This window comes from Pogoniulus pusillus, chromosome 14 (assembly GCF_015220805.1).
Source record: "Pogoniulus pusillus isolate bPogPus1 chromosome 14, bPogPus1.pri, whole genome shotgun sequence".
In the NCBI taxonomy this organism is placed as follows: domain Eukaryota; kingdom Metazoa; phylum Chordata; class Aves; order Piciformes; family Lybiidae; genus Pogoniulus; species Pogoniulus pusillus.
The window spans coordinates 18,849,350-18,876,070 of NC_087277.1; the positions used below are offsets into that span (position 1 = coordinate 18,849,350).

At 45.0% G+C, this 26,721-nt stretch overlaps 1 protein-coding gene across 14 annotated transcripts in view; it reads left to right on the forward strand.

The window, feature by feature from the left end:
• ADGRB1 (adhesion G protein-coupled receptor B1) overlaps window positions 1–26,721 on the forward strand; it is a 313,454-nt gene that overhangs the window by 168,068 nt on the left and 118,665 nt on the right. For all 14 annotated transcript variants that reach the window (XM_064154394.1, XM_064154405.1, XM_064154392.1 and 11 more), the window contains 5 exons: window positions 3,521–3,629; window positions 4,518–4,661; window positions 7,637–7,712; window positions 11,854–11,956; window positions 13,374–13,417. In XM_064154394.1, coding sequence (XP_064010464.1) covers window positions 3,521–3,629; window positions 4,518–4,661; window positions 7,637–7,712; window positions 11,854–11,956; window positions 13,374–13,417 — 476 coding nt within the window. The remainder of the gene's footprint in view (window positions 1–3,520; window positions 3,630–4,517; window positions 4,662–7,636; window positions 7,713–11,853; window positions 11,957–13,373; window positions 13,418–26,721) is intronic.

Sequence of the window (26,721 nt, forward strand, 5' to 3'; positions counted from 1 at the left end):
GATGAAGAGGTGGAATTACAGGGGTTTGAGTTCCTGGCTAAAATGATGCAGGACAGGCAGGATTTTCATAGTTCAGAGCTGGGTACTGCTCAGCTGAGCTTCTGGTTCTGCTCAGTGTGAGCTGAGAAAGGGTTCAGTTGTATTTTACTTTATGTCTCCCCTCTCATGATTAGAGATCCTGCAGAATAATTCTGTAACTGACCTCTTACTTAGTGGGGGAAGATGTTTATTTTTCTATCTGTGTCTGAATTAGTCCTTGTCCCTTCTACCTCAGTTGAACTCTGTTTTTCTTGTGTAAGACCTATTTCTTCTCCCATTCACCTTTCCATTGCTGAGTCCTTGGGCTGTCATCTCACTACAGCTTTTGGAGATTGCATCAGAGTGAGATAGTTCTATCTCAGACCAGCAGCTCTGGTGGATGGGCCCATGATAAAATTCCTTCCTTCTACATCCATTCTTCTTACTGTACCTTGGAACAGAAATACCAGCTCAGGTTGCATAATAATCGAGACAAACAATATAACTCAGCCTTTGTGACAGCTCAGTCCTGTTGAAGATACCTGGAGGTATGGGTCAGAACATGACAGCTTCTTTTTAACCAGCTGTTCCTGCTGTAAAATTCCTGGAAGAGGTCTGGAAATAGCAAAAGAAAAAAAAATCAAGAAAAAAAAAAGCCCAGTACAAAAATCAACTCCAGAGACCAGTTATATTCACACCAGCCAAGGAAGTTGTCTGGGGGAAAAACTCATAATAGCAGATACTGGCACAGTGGTTGGCAGTCCAGAATGTGAGAGATAGACTTGACTGTATTACCTTCATGCAACAGGAACTCCACCAAGAGCCTTATAAACTTCTCTTTCTCCTTTTTTCCTCACTGAGATCTGCTGGTTTCCCATTGTGTTTGGAAGAGAATCGCATGCTCTGGTTCCAGATGGGATAGAGGACCATCTGGATGTGGTGCTGGGGAACTGGCTTTAGCTTGCCCTGCATGACTAGGCAGGTTGGACCAGATGACCTCCAAGGTCCTTTGCAAACTCAATCACTCCCTGAGTCTGTGACCAAATAGTTCGAAGCCTACAGGTGCATGTACATATTTTGGCACAGAGCAGAGGAGACTATCAAGTTGTCATGACAACAGGGAAACCCTGATGATCGCCTTAAAAACAGCTGCAGCTTACTCTCTTGTGGCAATGTGTTCCCATTGGCATTCTCTGTACAATCTGCTCTTTGCACCTATAGATAGATACAGCCCAGCTGCCTCCAGCATCACTGGGACCTACACAAGGAGTGGAACTATCGTGAGGACAACAATCACCTGGTATATATTTTAGTGAGAACCCTGATGGCAGCCCATCACCATGACATTAAGACAAGAGAGGTCTTCATGAGCTAGATGATAACAGAGGTCACAGCAACCTATGTCCTTATCCCTCCAAGCTGCTAGACCAAACTCATGACCCATGTTTCCCAAGATTAGTAATTTATTTTAAAACGAGGTCTTCAGCTCCAAACTTGCTCATTAAATGTAAACCAAATGTCAACAGTCTCACATCACAGGGCCCTGTGTCCCCCAGGAAGGGGGAAATAAAGTAAAGTTGAGGGGGGAAAAAAGAGGAAAGAAAGGAAAATAAAAAACAGAAAGGAAAATAAAACCCCAAACAATTATTAAAAGAATCTAAAGAATAGCTACCATGGTTATTTTGAGGGTTTTGTGTTGGTCATTATATGATAAAAGCCTAAAAACAATGCCCAGCCTGGAGTTAGTTTGACCTTGTTATTTCAATCTGTAGTAGAATATTAAAGCATACTGTTAAAAATAGCTTCCCCTCTCCCTTCTCCTTCTTCTGTGCACACCTGCTGTACTGGCAGGACTTTTTGATTTGATGCTGATGCAATTTTAGTCTTCTCAAGTTTTCATTGGATTGAGGGAGATATGCATGGCCACTCCCAATCTCTTTGCCCATGCACTCAGCAGCTCATCCTCCTTTCTGCCTCCATCCCATCCTGCTGTCCTGCTTGTCCTCAGATGCCCTGTTGGCTCTACTTAACCACTTCAGGAGGTCTGGATTATGGTGAGGAACCAAGAATGCTCTGAAAGTGGCAGGAAAAGAAAAGATGTGAGAAGCTGAAGTGCTTTTCTTCAGCTAAGCCCCTGTAGGCAAATGTGTATTGAGGAGAAGACAGGTAGTCAGCACAGCTCATTTCAAGTGGATTATCTTTTATGAAACCTGTCACTGGAAGACTAGTCATTGTTTAAGAGCCTTGTGTATTAGCCTGGCAAAATGCAGGTGAAGAGGAGTTATTACCAATATCTTCATCATTGGGGAAATACCAGGAGAGCAAAAGAAACAGCGAAGCTCCAAGAGAGCCCAGGCTCAAGAAGCAGCAACTTAGTTTTGTCACAAGTGAGATCCTGCCAAAAAAATGAACTCATAAAGACAGACCACAATGTTTTTTCTTTTCTATTTTATTATAGAATTTTGTGAACTGGTTGGAAAAGACTTCCAGGATCAAGTCCAACTGTCCACCCAACACCACCATGGCCACTAAACCATGGCCCAAAGTGCTGTGTCCACACATTTCTTGAACATCTCCAGGGATGGTGACTCCACCATCTCCCTGGGCAGCCTGTTTCAGTGCTTGGCCACTCTAAGAGTAAATAAATTCTTCCTAATATCCCACATAAACATCTCCTGGCACAATTTCAAGCCATTTTGTCTCATCCTATCATCTGATATTAGGGAGAAGACACTAACCCCCACCTCACTACAACCTTTCAGCCTAGGGAAGTAAAGGAGATGAGTAGATTATCTTCTGCTCTCACAAGAGTCTCGGAAGATTCCTTTTGCTTTGAGATACTGTCTTCTACTTTTTTTTTTTCAGTCTAAATGTCATATTATTATTTCTTGCCCCTTTCTTTTTTATTTTTTAGGCTTCCTTTTAGAATTTCTCAATCTTCTTTCCCCACATCTCCATAATCCTCCATCATAACCAGCATATGCTTCCAATACATGTGAGGACAGGAACAGAATCACAAAATGTATTGGGTTGGAGTGGACTCTTAATGATCATCCATCCAGCTCCCCCACAGTGAGCAGGGACATCTCCAATTAGATCAGGTTGCTCAGGCCCACATCAAGTTTGGCCATGAATGTCTCCAAAGATGGAGCCTGAACCACATCCCTGGGCAATCTGTTCCAGTGTTTCAGCAGTCTGACAGTAAAGAACTTCCTCCTAATGTCTAACCTAAATCTACTCTGCTCCAGTTTAGAACCATTGCCCCTTGGCCTGTCACTACAAGTCCTTCTAACCAGTCCTTTCCCAGATTTCCTGTAGGTCCCCTTCAGATACTGAAGTGCAGCTGTAAGGTCTCTCTGACGCTTTATTTTCTCCAGGCTGAGAAGCCTCAAATCTTTCAGCCTGTCCTTGTAGAGGAGGTGCTCCAAACCTTTACCCTCAGAGAAACTCATGGTTTGCTCATTGGTATCAGTGCTACTAAGTGCTCTCCCTCTCTCTGCAGATAGGGCCAAATGCCAGGGAGCTGTTCAGGCTGGTGGAGGATTTCATTGATGTCATTGGCTTTCGCATGAAAGATTTCCGGGATTCCTACCAAGTGACAGACAATCTGGGTGAGTTCATTTGCACTTCTCATGTAGGGCAGAAACCCCAGGAAGCTGTGATTACTGTGCAATATGTAGAACCTGGGCTGTGGGGAGGGGAGGCAGCACGTGGTGGAATGTTAAAAGGTCTGGGGCAAGACATGGATGATCATAAATATGGGGTGGCTTTTCTCCAAACGGGTTAGGAGTTCAGTGTGAATAAGAGATGTCCATGGAGAGACCTGAGAGATATCTATAGAACCATGAATGGAGAACAGATGATGAACTGGGCAAAACTGGTTGCTTCCTTTTATTTTTATTTTAGCACAAGAGCTGCCCAGCAGCCAATGAAGTGTTCAGGCAGCAAGCAAGCGGCAGGCAGTATCTGATTTATGCTTTATGCACAATCACAGCATGGGATTTGATGCCAGAGGATGTTGCAGAAGCCAAAAAGTACAGATGGGTTCATGACGGGATTAGGACAATGCACAAAAGAGTGGTCCATTGGTGGCTGTTAAAGTTGATGATCTGCATACAGCCACTAGCTGAAGAAGTCCTGCTGATTGCTGGAAGCTGGGAGGACAGACCAAGAGATGCCTTGTTCTGTTCCTTCTCATATTTTTTATCAGCTGCTGCTGGCCACTCCTGGAGATGGGGCACTGAAGTGAATGGATCTTTCTTCTGCCAGGTGTTGTGCATACAGATATTTTTCAATGAACAGAAGCAAGAACCGTAACAGTTAGTGTCATGTTCCTTGGTGTTCAGACATTACCTGAAGATAGCATAACTCCTACACCTAGCAAGATCTATCCTTACTTGTTTTGCTGATATCCCATATTGCCTCCAGTGGGATTTTCAGGATATGTGAATGTATCTAGACTGGTTTTCTTACTGATTTTATTTCTTGCTTCCCTCTAGTCCTTGGCATCCATAAACTGCCTGCTCATGCAGCAACTGACATCACCTTCCCTATGAAAGGCTGGAGGGGCATGGTGGACTGGGCCAAGAACTCGGAGGACAAGGTCACTGTCTCCAAGAGTATCCTGTCTTCAGGGCTGTCAGGTAGGCAGTACAGACAGGGCACTCTAAAAGTAAATTTCTTCTTCATCTTTTAAGAGAAGTTCCTTCTGTTTGACTGGTCTTCAGATTCTCCTTCCAGCTCAGCTGGATTCCTGAACCTGGGAAGAAATGGAAGCATCCTTGTGTCTTCTAGATCATTGCCATTGATGCATGTAGGTGCTGAGATGGGTCTGCAATGCTCTGCAGGCAATGTTGGGTGCTGAAATGGATCTTTCCTATCTCCCTGAATATTCGGGGTTACCATCAGGAATAGTGAGCAGTATTTGTCTGTGTAGGCACCATATAAGAGTGGTTAACCAGTTCAAGAAAGCCATGTGCAGTAGGAGCATGGTTCTGCCACCTGTCTCATGACTATACAGGCAAACAATGCTGTAGATGCCCTCCGAGACTGGATCCAGTCCTAATAGGGTAAGCAGATGGAGGTATGAAAGTCAGGCTGAGCAATTGATGGGTCTGGATCTGCTGCATGGACAAACTTTGCTAGCTTGTGGGTTTAAGGCAGTTGTGTGAAACTTCTTGCCCCAAGAAGTGAAATGAAAAGGAATTTGTCACAGAGGTTACTGGATTCACAGCAGGGCATCGGTATGAGCCACAGTGTGGCAGCAGGAACTAAGTGCATAAACCAAGCTGGCCTCACTGCCAGACCTGAAAGGACACCTGAAAGTCTGGGATGCTCTGCTTCAGCATCCAGTTTTTACCTAGATGCAACTACAAGAAACCATCTTCTGTGCTCAGCTCTGGGCAGAGAGCCTTAGTGTTTGGCAAGACAGAGTCTTGAGTTTTCAGAAGCAGGACCTTGAATTGGACCCTACTGCTGGGAAATGATGGGTATTCCTTCTAGATGCTTGGTGCTGTGTGTGGCACTAGTGGCTTTGAGAGAGCAACCTGCTGCATTAGTCTGTGTTGTCCTTCCTTGGGACAGAGGATGGAGACTGGGTTGTTGCTGTCAGAAGATGTTTGGTCTCCTCTTGTCACACCAAGACTTTGGATGTAGGCCTCCCTGCCTGGGAAGGAAGCAGCACAATCATCATTTCTACATGGGGAATCAGAGGCCAAGAACAGTTTAGTGCCACCCCCTAAGGGTAAACAGTGAGTCAGTGCAGAAGAAGGATCACATCTAGCACTCTATGTGTTTTGGTGTGCCTTCAGGACAGTATTATCTTCCTGGGAGATATTGGAGGATGTTGAGAGAGCTATTTCAGATTAATTGAGGAGATTGTGAAGCCTTCACCTTTGGAAACCTTGAATCATCTGTTGGGCAAACTGCTGCCACCAGGCATAAGCAGAGCTGGTCCTTCTCTGGGGCTGAGGCCTGTCTTAGAGACCTCATCCACTTCCCTACGGTGCTGTTTTCCAGATGTCTATTAGAAGTGTCTTCAAAGACAGCTGCTGTAGGACCTCCGAGCAGTAGTCACTGTCTAACAAAAGGTGATGTCCTACTCTGAAACCTGTTTCACATCAGTCTTCATCTCTCCATGCTTTCTTGAGCACTACCCAGTTTGGAGTGAAGTGAACAGTGATGAAGCACCTGTATTAGTTTGTTCTTCACCTTTCTTTGGCCACAGGGAGACAGCTACCTGTGCTGAGCAAAGCAATGGAGACAGTCAGCTTGGTGAGATGAAAACCACTCCCTCATGGCTGGGAGCTGACCCTGTGTAGTTGATTTTGGTGGGCCAACATTAATTTTTGTGGTTTGGTGATGTGCCTGTTGGGCAGCTGGCTGTGCCAGTGCTGCTGGTGAGTGAACATTGCTGTGTGGAGATATTTCATTAGCAAAATGCAGTGCTACTGCAGCTGGGTAACACTTCAGAGAACATAACTTTTGTGCACCAGCTACTTCATTAAATATCTGTCCCAGACCAAAAGAGACAAGCCTACACCTCTATTACAACTGGCATCCTTTGCCTTCTTTGGAGGGTGATAGGCCTTGAGAGGGATTATGGTTTTGCTTACTTACAGCATTGTAGGAGCACGTATTGATTCTGTAAGGGCCCTTCTTCATCCTCTGAGAGAAAACTCTCTTTGAAGGCAACAGGATCCTTGTCTGTGTAAGGATTCATGGGAAAAGGCTGTGCTGGCTTTCCTGAAGAGGAACAAGCATATACAATTGCTCCTCAAGCCTGTCTGTCAGTCTCTCCTAGTTTGACACAGAGGAAGATGGACAAGCAAAATTGTCCACACTCTGCAGGCATGGGGTAGTAATTTCAGCCTTGGCATGAGACATCTAAGAAGCCGCACCTCAAGACACTGTTCCAGGCTGCCTCAGCATTGGTTTTCACCCAACCATTTGCTTTTTCCCCCCTGAAAATTTGTCCATGGTGGGGGGCTGCCTCTGCCTCCTATGTTTTTTCTAGGCAAGTTCTTGCTTTTTTGCAGGCTGGGCACTGTGAGGTGGAGGAGGAGGTCAAGTAACATGCCCAGAAGTCACACAGATGATTCAGAGACTCATCTGGGACCATGGTCCTGTGGTCTCCTGAGGCAATGCAGGAATCCTAGGGTCAGACCACACATAGTGGGACATCTGCCCTTCTCGGCTGCACTTGTCGGCCTGAGTGCAGCTCTTCTCTCTGATGGTTTGATAGCTACAGACGGGTCCAAATGCCTCTGGGTGGCTGCAAGAGACCTTTCCACCCTGGAGAGTTGTCTGCTGTGGTGCTGTCGCAGGGATTAATAGTACTTCTGAATGGGGAGCACCAAGCTGGTCATTTGGGATGAGTGAGCTTTGCATGAGGGCAGATGCCTGGGGTGCTGGGTCACCCCAAAGGTTCTCAGCCCTTTCTTGGGACCAATGGAGACCCAGTGTGGTGAGAGCAGGCACTGCATCCCACCGTAATGATGCTGCATTGGCCTTGTCCCAGCATAGACCTAATTCTGCACCTGAGTGTCCCATGGGGACAGCTGACATCCTGATTGTCTCAGTGTTGTTGTCTTCTCCTCTTTCTTTTGGTGTCCTGCAGAGGCAGATGACTCCTCTGTTTTCGTGGTGGGCACTGTGCTGTACCGGAACTTGGGCAACATCCTCTCCCTCCAGAGGTAAGAGGGGCTCCCTGGGAAGGGTGAGAGTCTAGGACATCATCAGGCTTTCCTACTGATCCCTCTGGCCATACAGCCCTGGAATTCCAGGGAACAAAGGTCACCAGTGCAACAGGACGAACCCTTGACTTGCAGTGCAAGTATTTTGACCCCCATTGACTGATGCTGCATGTTCAGGTGGCACAGGTTCATGTATCTCATATGTATCTCATAAAAAGCTTGCTGAAGTAGCAGGAAGATTTTCTCCATCCATGTGCAGCACTGTGCACTGCAGATATGAGGAGTGACACTGCTACATCCCTGCCTGCCAGCTGCCTGCCACTCATTGCCCTCCAGGAATGGATTCTCACACTGCCCTCCTCGTCATGAGGGATTTTGGGGAGCTTGACAGATGGGGGCTGCTCAGCTGTCCTGATCATCCCAAGCTACCAGGGAGCTGCCAGCCATGCTGAGCCCTTAGAGAGCATCCACAGCAGAAGACAGGCTTGGGGGAGAAGGGAGGAGAGGAGCAACACGCCTGGCTGCACATGTCTGCCATGTTTCCCTGCACTGCAACTGCCCTGGGGCATGAAGCTTTTGTGTTCAGCACTCCCTTTCCTTTTCATCTCTTCCTTTCTGTCTCCCATCTCTTTTTTTTTTTTTTTTTTTTTTCTGTTATTGGGTTGGGTGTTTTTTTGTTGTGTGTGTTTTTTTTTTTCTCTAAGGCTGGTACTGAGGCAGTAAATTAAGCATCCTAAGGCACCTTCTAATCAGTTCTGCACTGATTAACGTGAGCCCATTTTACCATAAACACCAGGGCATCTCTCCTCACTGATAATCATTTAAATACCTACAGATTTAACACTGGCAATGGCAAAAAGAGCTCCAAGTGAGTGCAGAGAGGAATTAGCAAGGCAGTCAACTGCATTCTGTAATATCTTCCATTACAGCACTGGGAATTAGATCACAAGGGCAATAAACATCATTGGCTCAAATGATCCAGTGGTATTTCAGCTTTCTCTGGCCAAGCAGTGAATGAGCTCTGATAACCAGCAGCTGCAGCAGCCACAGCCTCTGCACAGCATTCCCACAGGAAAGGTGATTTAAGATGTTCCTTAATTAAAGGACAGTCCCTCTTAAAAACTCAAAAAAAAAAAAATTACAAAAACCCAGGGTCCTGAATTATCTGTGGAGACTCTAAGAGAAAAATAAATAAAAGAAGCAGCAGCAAAGTATTTATTAACTTCACCACTCTGCATATGGACACAGCTTTAAAAAAAGGAGAATGTCTTTAACCACAAAGCTCTACAGCACCTGCCTGTGAGGTAAAAAAGAGCAGCAATTCCTGGGTATACACAAACAATAAGGACCAAGGTCCCATATTCGACCATGTTTCCTAAAAGAGAGAAAAAAACCCAACCAACAAAACAACAAATAAAGTTAACTCAGCAAACATCAGCAGCTGAACTGCTCCTGATTGTCCCAATGTACCTCCCCAAAGCAGCAACTCCTTCTGTGAGCCACACATTGCTCAGTACCTTTGGGTCCAGAGAGCCCTGCAGCTCTTGGTAGCTATGATAACTGAGATGAAACACACTTGATACCTGATTTTTCAAGCCAAGGAGGTGAGCAATGCTTAGTCCCAGCTGGGCACTGCTGCAGAGGACATGCGCAGCATCTGGAGAATCAACAGCCTGACAGCCCCATGTACCAACGAAGTGTTTATGGTTGTTTGTACTCTCTCCATGGCCATGCAGGAGCCCTCTGAGTTTGTCTGACCTCCTCTCTAAGTCAGATCTTGATGTGTTTTGTTTTATTCCCCAGAAGTTGGGTTGTGACATGCTTTTAGGAAAGACAACTCATCTTTCTGAAAGATTCCCTGTGATGCTGAGTCCTTCACCTCCCCCAGGCATGCTGCTCAGATGCTTAATTGCCTTCTCTGCTAGTAGATTGTCTCTTATTTTAAGGCTGAATTTGCCTGACTTTCACTTCCAGGCACTGGGCCTTCAGATGGGTGACTAAAAAATCTCCCACATGTAAAGAACTGTCAGACACGCCTTTCAACACAAAACTTTTGTCTGGTTTGCCAGCACCTCGATCAATTTTGTGTCTGTCATTTAACTTTTCTCCACTGTTTCCCCATCTCAAAAGTGGAACTGAACACAACAGCACAGTGACATCCTGACAAGGAGGGGTGCATCGAGAAGATAGCTACTTCCTCTCCTTGTTCCTGCACAGGATCATTTCTGTCACATCTTTTTGCCATGAAGTCAGTCTCCCCAGGTATATTTTTGGATCACAGCTGCTCAGAGCAGAGCCTGTAGCTCTTGATGCAGACCTTGCAGTCTCCAAGCTCAGGTGTGTTTCCTGGACGCACTAGGATAATTTCTGGTTGAGCTGTGACTAATTTGCCATTATGCAACTATCGCACTATGAACATCAGTAACTTTGGGGTGCTCTTAACTTGCCACGATGAAAACTCCAATGCTGCTGCTTCTTTTGTTTATCACATCAATTCTCACCTGGTCCACAGCCTTCAAAACGATGGTTTTATGTCATCTAGATTGCTCATGGAAATACTGAGCAGCACTGATCCAACAACTGGCCCTGCAGACACAGCTACTAATAAAGCTGTGCAGTGGTGTTTACCTTCAGCAGCTCCCAGTTCTATCTTATCTACAACTTCCTACACTTTTCAGAGCTTAAAGAATCATAGAATCACTGAGATCAGAAAAGACTCTGAGGTCATCAAGTCCAACTACCAGTCCAACACTACCATGCCCACTAAACCATGCCCTGGAGTGCCACAGCTACATGTTTTTTGAACACCTCCAAGGATGGGACCTCCACTACTTCCCTGGGCAAACTGTTCCAATGCCACTCTTTCAGTTAAAGAAATTATTGACATTTGGTAGCTGACATTTACTCCCATTGCCTTTTACTCCTCTTTTGTTACCTGATATTTGTGCTTTGCTACTTCTTTCTTGGGTTTTTTGGGGTTTTGGGGGGTTGTGGGGTTTTTTTAAGGAAAATGTGCTTTGTATTTTTTTCTTTACCCTGTTAAAACAATATTATTGCCTCTGTTATTGGTGGGATAGTGGCTTTCTGGTCATCCACTTACACATCCATGGATTCCAAGTTTTTTCTTTGGGCTTTTTTAATCCAGTTGCTGTTATTAGTGATCTCTTTTAATCCAGTTGCTGTTAAACAAGTGCAGATCTTCTCCATGTAATTCTTTTGTAAAAAGAAGATAAGACCCAGAAAGAAAGGTGAAAGATTTTACCAATGCCTGTAGAGTTGGTGGAGATTTGGATAGGGAAAGATTTCCCTTGGCCATGCATGCTGGAAGCTGTGGAAGCAGCCTGGTGTTAGGCTACCACTCTACTACTGATTCCTTGATAGTAAACATAGAGCAGAGTTTCTTCAGCTGCTGGTTGAGGGGACTTTTTGCTTATTTAAACACTCGAGTCAATTCTTGCTGCAGAAAAACCATGAACCCTTGTGTATTTAGATGCTCATTGTCCAGGAAAGTACTCACAAAGAATTTGGCCTTCCAGGGAGCAGAAGCACAGGTGTGGGAGATAGCTTCTTCCCTAATGGCTCTTCCAACAGCCAGATGTCCTACAGCTGCCAGATTTATTTGAATATTTGCCTAGGTACAGACTTGAGACACTGATGAAATGTTTTGCCTCTTTCCATTTGCTTTTGCTCCTCAGAGAATGGAGCTACAACCAGTGCCTTCAGTAGTGGACTAGACAGGACTATGTACTGCCCAATGGATATGCTGTAAAAGGCAACTGTGCCCTTGCCTAGCATTTATTTCAGTGCTGATTAAGCCAGCCTTTGAGAGGAAAAATTCAGGTATTTCGTAATATCTGGAACAGGAAATTGGTCCAGGACCATTTTATTACTGGGATAGATACAGCCTTTAAGTCAAATGGCTTTAGGTATCTATGTAATCCATAAATTGGTCTGATTCCAGGAGCAGTAAATGTAGAGTGGCTGGGCAGAGGATGAAGTCCATCATTAGCAAGTATCTTTGATGGCATTTTAAAGTAATAGGGCCAACTCCTTCTGCACTGTGTATACCTTGCAGTCCCAGTGACATCTGCAAAAGTCTCTCTGTCCCCTTTAAAACATCTCTTTCTCCTCTTCTTCCCAGGAACAGCACTGTTTTGAACTCCAAAGTCATTTCTGTGACTGTGAAGCCATTTCCCAGATCTCTCCTTACTCCCTTGGAAGTTGAATTCTCCCACCTGTACAATGTAAGTCTTTCAAAGAATCATAGAATGGTTTGGGTTTGAAGGGACCTTAAAGATCCTCTAGTTTTGAACACCCCTACCATGGGCAGAGACATCTTTCCCCAGATCAGGCTGTGCAAAATTTCATCCATCCTAAGGATGGATCTGACCATCCTGACCTTGGTCTGAATGTGAAGACCTGATCTGACGTGGAACACTTCAAGGCATATGGCATCCACAACTCTTGTGGGTGACCTGTTACAGTATCTCATCACCCTCACAGTAAACAATTTTTTCCTTATATCTAATCTAACTGTACTTGAGATCCTGCACTATCCCACAGCTATGTTTGCTTCTGCATAGCAAGATGTGTTGATACAAGGAAGAGGTCAGTTTTGCTGGTCTCTTAGACCTCTTTGCCAATGCAGGACCCTTCCATGTCCTTTAATGTAGGTTGTCACCCTGAGACTAGTCTGGTGTTGGTGTCTTGTTTCTGTCTCCTGTCAAGGATGTGTAGAATGGATCAGCCTTGCAAACCTTTAGTGTTTTGTATTCCTTTCTCTGGCATGACCAGTGCAGGACAGTGACAGCACTGCTTCCACATGCTGGTACCAAACTGACATCATTTTGTTATGTTCATGATCATGATCATGGGAGAAGAACTGTGCACTCAGTAAAACCTGGCCTATAAAAATGGCCTTCCTTAAAGAAGGCAAGAGGTAGGGGAGAGATTGTTTCTATTAATACTTGCAATGCTTTTTGCAGTCCTTAGATACAGTTGGAGACATGACTATTGCTGTTGTGATCAACACTTTATAAAGCAGCTGGAGATCCCCTCCAGGTTCCCCTACTGAACCCTAAACAGATATATGTGATGAATATTCACATACCCCAGGGCCTGTTCTTGTTGTGGGGTTTGGATGTCCTCCTGAAGCTCTGCAATGTAAATATTAGATCCATGATGTCTTTGCTTTGGATGCCTTTGCTTTCCTGAAAGGATTTTCCTAAGTGATCTAACACAGTTGGAGCTGGAGTTGGTGGTAAACATCTTTCAGGTGGCTTTAAACACATCTGACCACCCTGTGGCTCTTCTGAACACTGTGTCCCAAAAAAGTGCGTGCTGTATTTGATGCACTTTCCAGAAGAGAGCAGCAAAAGGATTCTGTGTGAGAGGAGGAGAAAGGAGGAACATCAATAGGTTGAGATGGGAAAGATGTAGAGCCAAATCCTTCTACAGTGGAGTTGATGCAGAACAAAGAGGTCCAATTTATACTTGTCTTTCAAGCTGAGGGTGAGATCTCTGCCCATCTGCCGTATCACAGGCTTAGAGTAGTGAAGTCTGTTCTACAGGACCTGCATAGCTCATTCTAGATGCTCCAAATACCCCATAAACAGCATGAGACTGATTTGCTTCATTTCTTCCTTTCTTCTCTCCTGGCAGGGAACCACCAACCAGACCTGCATTCTGTGGGATGACACTAATGGGTGAGTCGTGTGGGGGTTTCTTTACTTTCATGGCCCATTTTGGGTGAAATCATCACAATTTTAGCAGGGATGTGTCAGTTTGTCTCAATCCTTGCTCTCCCTACTTAGTCATTTGGTTTTGTTTCTTTTTTATGGTGTCCACCTTCATGGCTCTCAAAGTCCTTCAGCCTGGTAGGGAGTGCTTCTTCCTTCACTCAAATGCATCCTCCTTACTCTAGTGTCCTCTAGTGCCAGTCGCACCGGGTCTTATGTTTAAAGATCAGCAATCAGATGTTGTCAAGACAGTTCATGAAGGGTCCTTTATGCTTGGAGCATCATATGCCCATACCAGAGAAACATCTGTCAGTGTCCAAGGCAAGAGGTTCACATGTTCTGCTCACCGGGAGGAGTGTTTGGATTTTCCTTTGATGCTTTGGGCCTCAGCCTATGCTTTGCAAAAGTGACCTTTTCATAGAGTCCTCCAATTTTCGCTTTTCCCACATGAAGGATACATGAACTGGGATGTGGGACTGTGTAGTCCTTCACAGATTGTCCTAAATGGAGCTTGACATAGCAGTGCTTGGTTGTCTTCAGTGCTCAACCCAAATTGTTCACTGGATCAGAGCCCATTGTTTTGAGTATGGCTTGCAGTAGTGCTGTACATGTTGGTCTGTTGTGATGTAGTAAAAGGATTTCTGCCAGGATTCCTGCAATAACTGGTGATGTTCAGGTGTTGAGTGATATGACTGTGGTCAGCAGGGAAGAAAGAAATCCCAAGTTTCCATAAAAAATTGGGACCATAAATCCTGTATGGGAAGTAGTTGTCAGAGAGTGTGCATCTTAAAGAAATAAAAGAGGAGAGGGGAAAGTACTCCCTGATAGTGTGGTCTTAAAACCTGAGTGAGCTTGACAAGGATACAAAGTGTTTGATTTAATGGTGGTTTTACTTCACTGGCTTTTGTATCTCAATATGAGGACCAACCCAACCTCTTTTCTCTCACAGTTGGTTTCTCTCCTTCAGATCTCATGCATTTGGCACATACTTCTGTCCTTGTTATCATTATTATTATTGTTATTACCTGAAGCATGTAAAAAAAATCTTCTATTCTTTTATACTCCATTAAGTAGCTTACACGTGCATAAATGGGCAACATCTTTACAGTCAGTTTACTGATCTTCTGTGATTAATTTTTCATGTATGAGTTGATTCAAAGCAGAGCTGAAGAACCCAGGTGGACTCCCTGCTTGTGAAATCATACCTGTGTTGTAGACCAGGGCAGAACTGGTCCCTCTGACTTGCAGTAAAAATTGCTCCAGCTTCAGAAGATGGTTGGGATGTAGAAGTCCTTGCATGTTATGCTGTTCTCATGTGGCAGCCTGCAGGTGGACCTTCATTGTAATTGGACTCAAGGATCTTAAAAAATCTTTTCCAACAGAAATTAGTAAAATGTTATTTTGTTACATAACTTATGTGCCAGAGAGCAGATTGAGTCAGCAGGGCAGCCTTAAATTGTCTGTTGTATGTAGGTGGGCAGACTCAAGAGAAGGTTTGGATAGGAGCTGGGCTACTTTGGTATATTTGTTGTCTCTCCATACTGGAACTGGATTTACACACAAACCCATATTTTGCATGTATAGGCAGAAGCTGGAACCAACACCCCTTCTGCTCTGCACATCATTTCATTGTTCCCGACTTTCTAGATGCTATCAGGATGTCTTATCCAGAAGTATGGAGGTATTTCCCTCCCATGCTCAGAGCTGGCATTCAGACTCAGTACACATCAGAGCTGGCGTTGAAGAGTGCTTGCGAGAGAAATACAAAGGGTTGCCCCATGTTGAGCATAGCTTGAGAGGCTTGAATGTCTTTGCTAATCTGGAAGCAAAATAATGCCCTGTTTAGCATAGTCACTTCTGCCTTGTCCTGGGAGGTCTGGTTGCTCCAACTACTTGCTTCTAAGGCTTGGCAGCTAGCACATGTGTCTGTTGTCTCTCTGGGTGTTAGGATTGCTTTCAGTCTTTAAACCTATCATCTTCATGGCATCAAAAGATGGGCTTGCAGCTAAGAGTTGAACAGGCAATCTCTTGGCACCAGTGCTGTGGTTCGACTCAGAGATGGTTTCCAAAACCCCAGCAGATTGGTTGCGCAAATGTTGCTACTAAGACTCTGCTTTCTGTGTGTGTTGGGGTGTGTGTGCACACTCCTGCAAGTGTTTTCAACAAACATTTGCAATCTTGAGATGATTAAAAGTGGGAAAAAAAAAAGAAGAAAAAGCTGATGTCATCAGATTTTACTAAGGGAATGTTCCAAAGCTATAACTGATCCGGTAAGCTCTGGCAACAAGAGCTGCCAAGCTGTTTGCACAATATTTAAAAGCTGATTTGTTACCACTGCTGCCTCCTGGGAAAGTCTAATGAAAGACAAACTAGGAAAATCCTGTTGTCCAGGCCAATTTATATGGTTTTTCTATAGCCTAGCTCAAACCTGAGCAGCACTCTGGATCTGACAAGGGTTTTGAACAAAAGCTTTGGTTACTTTTTCCTGTTTGGAGCAAGGAAGTTTAGGTTACACCTTGGACCTGTTGTCTGATATAGAGACATAGAGATCACAGAATCATGGAAGTTTCAAGTTGGAAGGGACCTTTAAAAGTCTTATAGTCCAACCCTCCTGCAGTGAGCAGGAATATCTTCATCTAGATCAGATTGCTCAGAGCCCCGTCCAATCTGACCTGGAATGTTTCCAAGGATGAGGCATCTACCACCTTTTTGGGTAATCTGGGCCAGAGTTTCACCACCCTCAATGTAAAACATCTTTTCCTTCTCTCTTGTCTGAATCTCTCTCTTTTAGTTTAAAGCCATCACCTGTTGCCTCTTAGCAACAGACTCTGCTAAAAAGTCTGCCTCCATCTTTCTTGTAGGCCCTTCTAAATACTGAAATGACACAAGAAACTTTCCCCTCCAGGCTTAATAACTCCAACTTTCTCATCCTTTTCTTCATAGCAGAGGTGTTCCAGCCCTCTGACCATTTTCGTGTCCTTCTCTGGACATGCTTCAACAGGCCCAAGTCTTTCTTGTGATGAGAACTCAAGCAGGATCCCAGGTGGGGTTTAAACAGAGGGACAGAATCTCATCACTTGACCTGCTGGCCATGCTGCTGAGGATGCAGCCCAGGGTATAGATGTCTGGGCTGCAAGAGCATATTGCTGGCCCACGTTCACCTTATCACCCACCAGTACTCCCTAAGTCCTTCTCTGCAGAGCTGCTGTCAATCCCAACCTGAATTGATACCCAGGGTTGCCCTGACTCATGTCCAAGACCTTGCTCTTAGCCTTGTTGAGCCTCATGAGCCTCATGCAGACTTCTCAATCTTGTGCAGATCTCTCTAGATGACATCTTTTCCCTCAGGTGTGTCAAGCACACCACACAATTTGGTGTCATCTACAAACTTGGTGAGGGTGCACTTGATCCCACTATGTCATTGATGAAGGTATTAGCGCTGGTCCCAGCACAGACCCTTGAGGGACACAAAGCCGTGGTGCCTCTGGGTCAGGAAACCCTGAAGATCAGTCACACTTAGGTGGTGCCCTGCTTTGTTCCCATCTTCTCTTTCTTGCCATTACTCTCTTTAAACTGAAGGGTTTTTTTTCCCACTGATGAGCCTCATTAGATTGCTGTGCAGCTGGGTGAATCTAGGAAATCGCATTTCCAATTTCTGGCCAATTTAATGACTTTACAGCTTCATTTCCCTGCCTGTTATTCAATCTCCCATATTCCCTGTTCAGTCCAAGCCAACCTCCTGTGGTCTCTTAAGCTTGCAGGCTTTTCATTCTTTTGCTCCAAAACTGGATGGCCAGGTGGACCTTCCCTATGTTCACAGTCATCCATTTGAGGCTGCAGATCTTGAGGAGCCAAACTCCACCTGATTCCAGTGAACCACCCTCTGGATTTAACCCTTTGCAGCCAATGTGACAGAACAGCTATGGAGGCAGGGAGCTCAAAGCAGTCTTCGTATGAGAGCTCCTGCCTGTCACTACAGCCACCTAAACTTTCAGTCCCACCCAAAACATATCAGAGCCCTTTAAAAACCATTTAAAATCCATGGGCTGTGAAGGGTTGAACTGCAAAGCTGCAATTAGGACAGACAATTACCACATGGTCATGTGCTTCCTCCAAGACAGAGTTGTTGAACAGAGCATTTAAAAAAAATAGAAAGAAGAACCCTTGAGTGTTCATTAATTTGCATTTAGATAGATATTTAATCTTGTAATATTAATAATAGATTTTTGATTTATTAATTCCAGCCCCTTTGAGTGACTGTTAGATTCGTAGGTGGCACCTCTCCATCTCTTTTCTCTTCCTCTTGCCCCCAACTCTTACTGTCATCAAACAAGAGGGGAGAAGATCAGGGACTAATTTCTGTTGTGTTGGGTGCTGCAAGTATGATTAATGAGCTTAGCAACGGCTGGGTAAATTGAAAGTTGAAATCAGAGGATGTTTTGGGCTTCTCTGGCTCTCCTCCAAGGCTATTCATCTGGAGTAATTATTAGCTGCTTAGCCCTGCTGAAGTTAAAACCCAGGCAGGATCTGCTCTCCTACTCCCTCTTTCTCCTGCTGGGATAAGATGGAAGGAGTTAATAGTTGCAGTAGTTTTGTATTCTTTCAGAGAATCATGGAACCATTTTGGTTGGTGAAGACCTTTAAGATCATTGTTTCCAACTGTTATATAACTCTATGAAGTTTGGTTCTAAAGCATTTCCCTCAGCACCACATCTTGGCATCTTTTAAACACCTCCAGGAATGGTGAATCTACCACTGCCTTGGACAACCTCCTTCAATGAAGAAATACTTCCTAATGTCCAATCTAATCTTCTCTTGATGCAGGTCAGTTCCTCTCATTCTGTTGTGTGTTACTTGAAAGAAGAAACCAACCCACTTCACTACAACCTCCTTTCAGGTAGCTGTAGAGAGCAATAAGGTCTCCCCTCAGCCTCCTTTTCTGCAGGCTAACTAACCCCATTCCCTCAGCTGTTCCTCAGATGATTTTTATTCTCTACTCTTTTTGCCCTTCTTTGGACACATTCCAGTAATATCCTTCCTGGAGTGAGGAGCCTGCTATGGTGCAAGAAAGAACATTGTGCCATGCAGATGTGAGGTCCAGCCCCATACATACACACAGAGGATGGGTTCCATCAAGTCTGCATTGCCAGGAGACCTCTCATCCCACAGAGAATGCCTGCTTTTAGAGCAGGCTGGCTTCAGGGACCAACTTTTCTCTCTTTCTTTCTCTCCAAGAGAAGCCTAATAATAGTGAGGCTTTTCAAGAACTGATCTTAAGAGGCCTTCCAAACCCTAAAAAACATTTACATAAAAGCTTTTTGCTGTTGGAAAGTGAAGCACTTCTGGAGTCTGTGGTATGGATTCAAGGACACTTTTACCCTCCCTTGGGAAAGATCATCTGTTCTAATAATTAAAGCCTTTAACCTCTCTAACTTAAGAAATGCAGACCTCACTGTTTGGGAAGGTGACCCATGTGCAGCAAGGTTAGATATAAAGAACAAGATGAACAGCACCTCAGCGAGCAGGGCAAAGCTAAATCATATCCTCCTGACTCTGGGCTGGATATGACACTGATCTGAGGTCAGGTTGAAATCTCCCCTGAGGGTTCACAACTGTGCAGAATGGCATTTTATGATGCTGCCAAATGAAGTAGACCATCAATCTATCCATGCTTGGAAACTTGCAGGATCCTAAAATACAGCTCAGGACAGTCTGAGGACAGTCCTACTCATGGGATCTTCCCAGAGAGAAACTGCTTGAAGTGTGGGGTGGTTGTCAGATTTACAAAGGGATGGTACTCTTTCAAGAAGCTGGTAGGACTAAAGGTAAGCACACAAAATTGCAATTCACAGGGAGAGATCTGCAGTGCCTTAATAAGTTTCCTGAGGTAGTTTTTTTGGTTTGGTTTGGGTTGTTGTTTTTTTGTCTCAAACAACTCAGAGGAGCTCCAAAAACATCCTAGTGGAGGTAGTGCTAGTTTGGTTCTTTGAGTTGTTTATGGCCCAGCCAGCCCACGAGTCTTGCAGTGGAGCTACTTCACATGAAATTCCAGTTTCAGTGTGGGATTTTCAATCTCTAATCTACAGAGCCCCAAGCTGTCTGATTTCCTGACTGCAGGTCCAACACCATCACAGGGAAGTTATGCACTGATGTGTGGTGCAAGGCAGCATGAGGAGCAGGACACAGGGGGCTTCACCTGACCTGTTGAAAGTTTCCAATGCATTGGACAAAGGCAGGAAGTTTGCTGTGTTTCCTGGGGCTTCAATGCAATCCCGGTCTCGGTGGTTACCCACTGGTTGCCTTTGGACGGCTTGTCTGCTTCTTCCAGTACTCCCTGCTACCCAGAAGGTGTCACAGGGAAGAGGTTCTATCTATAGCATCCCACAGACACTTTTTGCTCATTGCATTTGTTGTTCCACCTCCTGACACCTGTCTTTTGAAGAAAACCTTTTTCAAGTCAGGAAACAGCTTCCCTTTTTCTTCTAACCATCCCCTAATGCACTAATGACCCACCAGAGCTGTAGATCAGGCAGTGACACAGCTTGTCTATGCTGACAAAGACAGATTAGTCCCTCCCAGATAAAGACAGGAAGGGAAGTCCATTCAAGCCCTGAAACCTCCTGAGAAATCAGTGCATGGTCTCTTTGGACCTATGCTTAACATTTTATAGAGTATGTGTTTTATGTTAGATACATCTCAACACTCTGGCTGAACATGAAGGATTTACCAGTGACATGTCTTTTCTGTGATCCCATGCTGGGTGTTTGTCCTAGCGTTTCTCAGTACATCTGTTCCAGCTCCATTTCCCTTCAGTTTTATATGCAGCTGCAAATCCTGCCTTTCCTGAGTGTTCCTGTGGAGGAATTGAGGGGACATTCATGCAGGAAGGCAACACTGTGCCCACAAAGCCTGTCTACACCATGGCATGCAGAGAGGTTAATCTGAATATTCTCATTAGTTCCCCTGTGTTAAACCCAGTTAAAAGCAGCCTCTAATTCAGCCTGTCTGACTGCACTTGTGGTGTGTGACCAGGCAAGTTGAATTATGGTCACATGAGGCCCTTTTTTTTCAGCCTTGGATGAGAGCAGACAAAACAGGACTAGTGCAGTGAATCCCAGTCACTCCGCTTAAAGCCTGGGGATTTAACTTCTCTGCTGAACTTGGGCTCTGGAGATGCTGGAGGCATCCATAAAAATTGCTTCCTTATGTTCCTAGTCATGTGCCTTATAGAATCATATAACTGTTTTGCTTGGAAGAGACCTTTAAGATCATCAAGTCCAACCTTCTCCTAAGCCACCATAGCCATTAATGCATGTCCCAGAGTGCCACGTCCACACATTTCTTGAACACTTTCAGGATTATGACTCCCCCACCTTCCTAGGCAGCCTGTTCCAATGTCTGACCACTGTTTCAGTCAATATTTTTTTCCTAATATCCAACTTGAACTTCTCCTAGTGCAGCTTGAGGCCATTTCCTCTTGTTTTGTCACCTGTTAATAGGGAGAATAGACCAACCTCCAACTTAATAATTCTCTAGATCCTTCACTACCTTTGTTGCTCTTACCCAGAGTCTGCCTTTTCCTGGAAAATATCTTTTCACTTGGGCTTCTGGGTGTTGCAGGAAAGAGGTGATCCTGTTCTTTGGTAGCCAAAAGCAGTTGGCACTAACTACTAATAGACCACAGGGCTGTGCTTATCCCCGTTGGGGAGAGGAGTCACAATTCTTTAGCCTTTGCTGAGCTGCTGCCCAGCACTCAGCATTGTCTGTGGAACTGGAAAAGCAGGAGCTGGCTTATTCTCCAGTGCTTTTCACAGCACAGGATGCAGGAGAAGCTGAGCAGCATGACACAGGACTTATGCTGCCTGCCAACAGAACATGGTTTAATGGCTTTAGACAGAAGGGAAAAGGGGAGAGCCGAGAGGATTCTTAGGCTCTGAATCGAATTCTTCCAGCTTTTTCCTTGCTGCCCTAGTAAAGGGGTCAAAAATACAGGTAGAATAAAATAATTCCCTTTACAGAAATGGCAGAAGCTGCTGAGGTCTAGAGGATGCTTCAAAAGGGGTTTGGGGGCTTCCAGCCTTAACTCCATGCTGTGAGCCAGAGCACCGTGGGCTTCAGGATGGCTTCTATGCCCACATGATCATGTCTTCACAGGATTCAACATGTGGAAAACACATGCAAGGCAATAAAAGAGTGAATGTGTGGAAACACGTATTTCCCAGGGAGATGGTGGAGTCACCACCTCTGGAGACATTTAAAAGACCCATGAATGTGGTGCTAGGGACATGGAGCTCTAGGTGAGCTGTGAGACTTGGTGATCTCAAAGGTCTCTTCCAGCCTTGACAGTTCAATGATCCAGTGATTCAATAATTTGGTGATTCTTTGATTATATGATTACAGGAGCAAGTGCTGGTGGCTGAGCGTGAGGACATGTGAAGATGTTTCTGTGCACAATCAGGCTGCAGGGTGTTGGTCGTGTGTCCATGTATGAGTGTTCAGGTTACTGCAAGTACAAGACAGGATTTGTGTGTGTCAGGGTGTGGACAACACAGAGGTATGTGTATATGTGTACAAAGTGGACATTAGGAACATTTTCTGTCCCAGAAGGATTCTTATGCCTTAGAAGAGGCTGCCCAGGGCAGTGTGGAGTCTTCATCCCTGAAAAGATTTAAAAGCTCTGCAGATGTGGTACTGAGATCCATGGTTTAGTGGTGATCTGGCAGTGCTGGGTTAATGGTTGGTCTTGATGATCTTAAAGGTCTCTCCCAACCTAAACCACTTCATGATTCTATGTAATACGGACACATGAACATCTGCACTGCACACTGTGCATGCTGGACTGGGGTTGAATCCCTGCCTGCATCCTTTCCTGCATCCCCTCCTCTCTTTATTTGCATCTCTTTCCTCTAAAACCATGATGCTTTTTACTCACATGCCCTTTTTGGATTGGAATAGCAAAGTTTAGCAGCTGTGCACTCTTCTGTGGCCACTTGCCATGGAAGTGCCAGATTGCTGAGGGCTTTTGGTAGCACATGGTGGAAGTCCAGCTTGACTGCTCAGATTGTGTGAAGGGAACCCGAGCCCACTTCCTGGTGCATGTCTGTTGCATTTGACATGGTGTTTGTCTGTGTGATACTTTTTATGTACTGAGAATGTAGTAACACAGTGTGGCCATCTATGTGCTGGTAGAGAGCTCTGATTCACAACTCCAGGACTTTATGTGTGGGCAGAAAAAAGAAGTTGGGGAAACTTGAGGACTATCCCTGGTGTGTTCTAACTCCAATGACTCAATAGTCAAGAGAATCATAAAATCATGGAACCATTAAGGTTGGAAAAGACCTCTCAGATCATCAAGTCACTCAGTAAAACATGTCCTGAAGTGCCATGTCTACGTGTTTTCTGAACACCTCCAGGGATGGTGACTCACCACGTCCAGGGACAGCCTGTTCCAATGCCTGACCACTCTTTCAGTAAAGACATTTTTCTTAATTTCCAATCCAAACCTCCCCTGGTGTAACTTTCCTCTCATTGCCTATTTCTTGTTATTTGGGAGAAGAGACCAACACCCACCTCACTACAATATCCTTTCAGGGACTTGTAGAGAGTAAGAAGGTCTCTACTCAGCCTCCCTTCCTCCAAACTGAAGAACCCCACTTCCCTCAGCCACTCCTCTAGACCCTTGTGCTCTAGACCCTTCACCAGCTTTTCTGGCCTTCTTTGGACCTGTTCAGGCACCTCATTGTCCTTCTTGGAGTGAGCGGCCCAAAACTGAACACAGTATTTGAGGTAAAGCCTCATCAATGCCAAGTACAGGGGCATGATTGCTTCCCTATTCCTGGTTGCCACACTATTGCTGGTACAGGCCAGGGTGCTGTTGGCCTTTTTGGCCACCTGAGCACATTGCTGGCTCACATTCAGCTGGCTGTCAACCAGCATCTCCAGTTCCTTTTCCATTGGGCAGTTTCCAGCCACTCTCCCCTAGAGCAGAGCCACCATATCTCCATATGCCTCTTTGCTGGGTTGATTTTATTGTCCCTTTATAAACACAAGAAAGCCTATCTTAACCCAGAGTAGGACTTTCAAATTGTTCTGTCTCTGTATGTGGATACCATCATCCTGAGGATAACAATTCTGTATCTTCCTCTGGAGTATTGTTTAGCTTTGCTAGAAGCTGAAGGCTTCAGAGAAAGGGGCGTTGGACTAAGATGACCTTTAAAGGTCCCTTCCAACCCAGTGCATTCTGTGTTTCTCTTTGAGAAAGGTGTGTTATGACCACCAGTATCTCAGGGCCAGAGCTGTCGAAATCACAAACCATCATCACAGGGTAGATGTTCAAGCAGGTTACATCTTATGTGTCTCTGTTTAGAACAGAAGAAAAAGTTTCCCTATCAGGCAAATTCTTTACAAGTTTACATGAACTTAAAATGCCTCAGTTTTGAATGAACCCATGAACTGCACTGGCATGCAAGCCAGAAACACAGCAGAACATAATCACAGCAATTTTAGATTGCCACAATTTTGGGTGGGTGGGCTTAATATTTCTTAGAATCTCTTGGCAGTCATTTAAGAGTTTGTTCTTTGCTGACTGGACTGAAGAAAACCCTCCTGAGTTGGGAATTTTAGCACATCTCTTGTCTTGTTTGTCAATCAGCAACAAAAAAACACCAATAGATATTCCATAGCCCAGGCAGTAGTTTGTCCTAAAGTGGAAATCCTAACTCAAGATTCAATATTGTCCCATCCAGTCCCAGATACCTTGCAGAGCTTTCAGTTCCATGATGGGAGCCCATGGTCTGGGTGCAGAGATACGTTCATGAGTCCATGCCATTGCTCCAGGGTGGGTAGGACTGATGAATATGGGAGGAAAGTGCTGGCACCCTGTGAAGGAGGACAGGGGAAGTTTGCCTCTATTTTCAAATAGAATATAAGGACTTGATTTCATTTTCCCCTGACTGCTTCTGCACCACAGTAGGAGATTAAATGTTCTGCTAAAACACAGCGGCAAAAAGAGGACACAGTGCCTGGGATACAGCCTTCATCTGATGATGAACTTTCTGTGTGTCTGGGTAAATCAGTGTAAGCTTCGTGCCTCAGTTTTCCTCGAGCCTCCTGTGCTAATACCATCAGACAGCACTTTTAAATGCCATGAAATTCAGGAATGAGGAGCTCCTTTAAGTGATAGGAAGGCACAGAAATAAGTATCTTTATTTATCGCTGGGAACTGATGATCTAAACATGAGCTTTACGATTGAACTGGTCATCCGTGCAAGAGGAGCTCACATCGTGTCAGCTTTGCCCATCACGCCTCAGTCGTGTGAGCAGCAGCGAGTGCTGCAACGTGAACTTTAGCTTCACGAAGTGGAATGAGATCAAGGAGGCTCTGGGCAATCACTGCAAGACCAAGCACGTTATAACACAAGACACCGGCCTGCACATCCCACTGACTGCTGGAGCCAACAGTGGCCTTTCAGCCACGTGGCAGAGCAGATTAGCAAACGCAAGCAGCATCCAGCCCACTCTGACAGCTGGCTTGATATGGAACACGGCAGTTTCTCCCACCACAGGGAAAACCGATGTCTTGCAGCAGACCTGGTGCCCAAGTGGGAAGAGCAGGAGCAGGCAAATCCACAGGGAAGTCAGCACTGAGCCCTCCTGGAAGGCAATGGGTGAAGCTCTCTTCCCAGAGAGGGACAGATCCTCTTTTGCCCTGACCATTGAATTTATTGAGATCCATTTTAATCCTCAGTCAGAAGCTGCAGACAGAGAAATAACTGCAGCAAGGTCAGAAAGCCCCATTACATGGCATATAATGATTTTCTGACTTGTCAAGGCCCTTTCCAGGGCTTTGGAAACACTTTGATTCAATTACAATAATGACCCTTTGGAAGATACATATTAATCTCCCAGAGCTGCCCTCTGCTTTAGGCTGGAGCTGCTTCTCAAGGTGGTTTAATACACATGTGCAAAGTTATGGGGATTGTAAGTCAGGCAGAGGAGTTGCTCTCTGTCTCTGATAGAGAGCAAGAGAACAAATTCACCCTTTGCCAAAGCCTTGTGGCCCTCAGCCTTGTCCAGAAAAAGCCTAGGTCTTTCTGGGGTGAAACCTCCAAGTTTGAGAGCTGTCTTTCTTCTTGGTGTGAATGGAAGTGCACGCAATAATGTGAGCATGAAGCACATAGTTCTCCTCAGCTTATGGGGGTGTATCTACCAGTTAGCCAGCAGGACAAAAATGCTCTAAGTGACCTTGCTTTAGCAGGGGGCTTGTACTAGATGATACCCAGAGATCCCCTCCCGCTCTCACTATGCTGGTATTCTATGAACAGAAGCACAGAGGAAATGTGAGGATCCAGGAGAATGCTACTCTGTTTTTAGCTGTGGACATGATTTATTTAAGGGTGGTTTTAGCTCTTATGTTAAATCTTAAGGAATGCTGAGCAACCTTCAAACTTCAGCAAGGATCATGACAGATTCAAGGGCACTCTGCAGAATTTGGCTCAGGGATTATCAATACATATATGTTTGTGTTTTTTTATTTTCATTTATTTATTCTGATTTCAACATTAATTTGTAGCTGGGGACCAAGTGCTGCAAAGGGTTGTCTCAGCTGTTTTCTGGAGTATCTTTGTCTTTTATCTTCTGTATATGCTCAAATGAAAGCTGCAGTGATGTATCACTTCTATTGGGAAGTGTGTTGTGTTCAGGCAGACTCTTTCCATTCCATGTGTCATAGAATCATAGTAAGGCTTGAAAGGGACCTTTGGAGATCACCTAGCCCAAACTCCCTGCCCCATGGTCAAAGCTGCTGGAGAATTTATCATCTGACAGCATCTGTTGAGTTATTGGTGGTGACGAGAGAGACAGAGTACTGCAATACTAACACCTAAAAAGCAGACAGATGCAAACAAACAAAAAAAAAAAAACAACAAACCCCAAAGTCTCCAGAGCTGCTGCACATGTGGCAACACGAGGAGAGTGAAGAGAGCACCCTGTGTCTAACAACACTGCAGGATGCAGGTCTTGACTGGGACATCATCTTTCAGCTGCAAAGTTACCTGGAGGGAAGGGATTTGTGGTGCCTAAGGTGCAATTTACACACGCCAGCACATGGGGAGCCAGCGTGAGTGCAGTGACTGGAAATGCTGTAGAAAGGCTGCAGCACACAGGACTGCGGCTGGATTGCAGCCCTAGCATCTTTATAGTCATTAAAGTTGCACTAATTAGTCCCAGCAGAGATTTCTGTCCATCCTCAAGAGATGGACACCTTAGGGGGA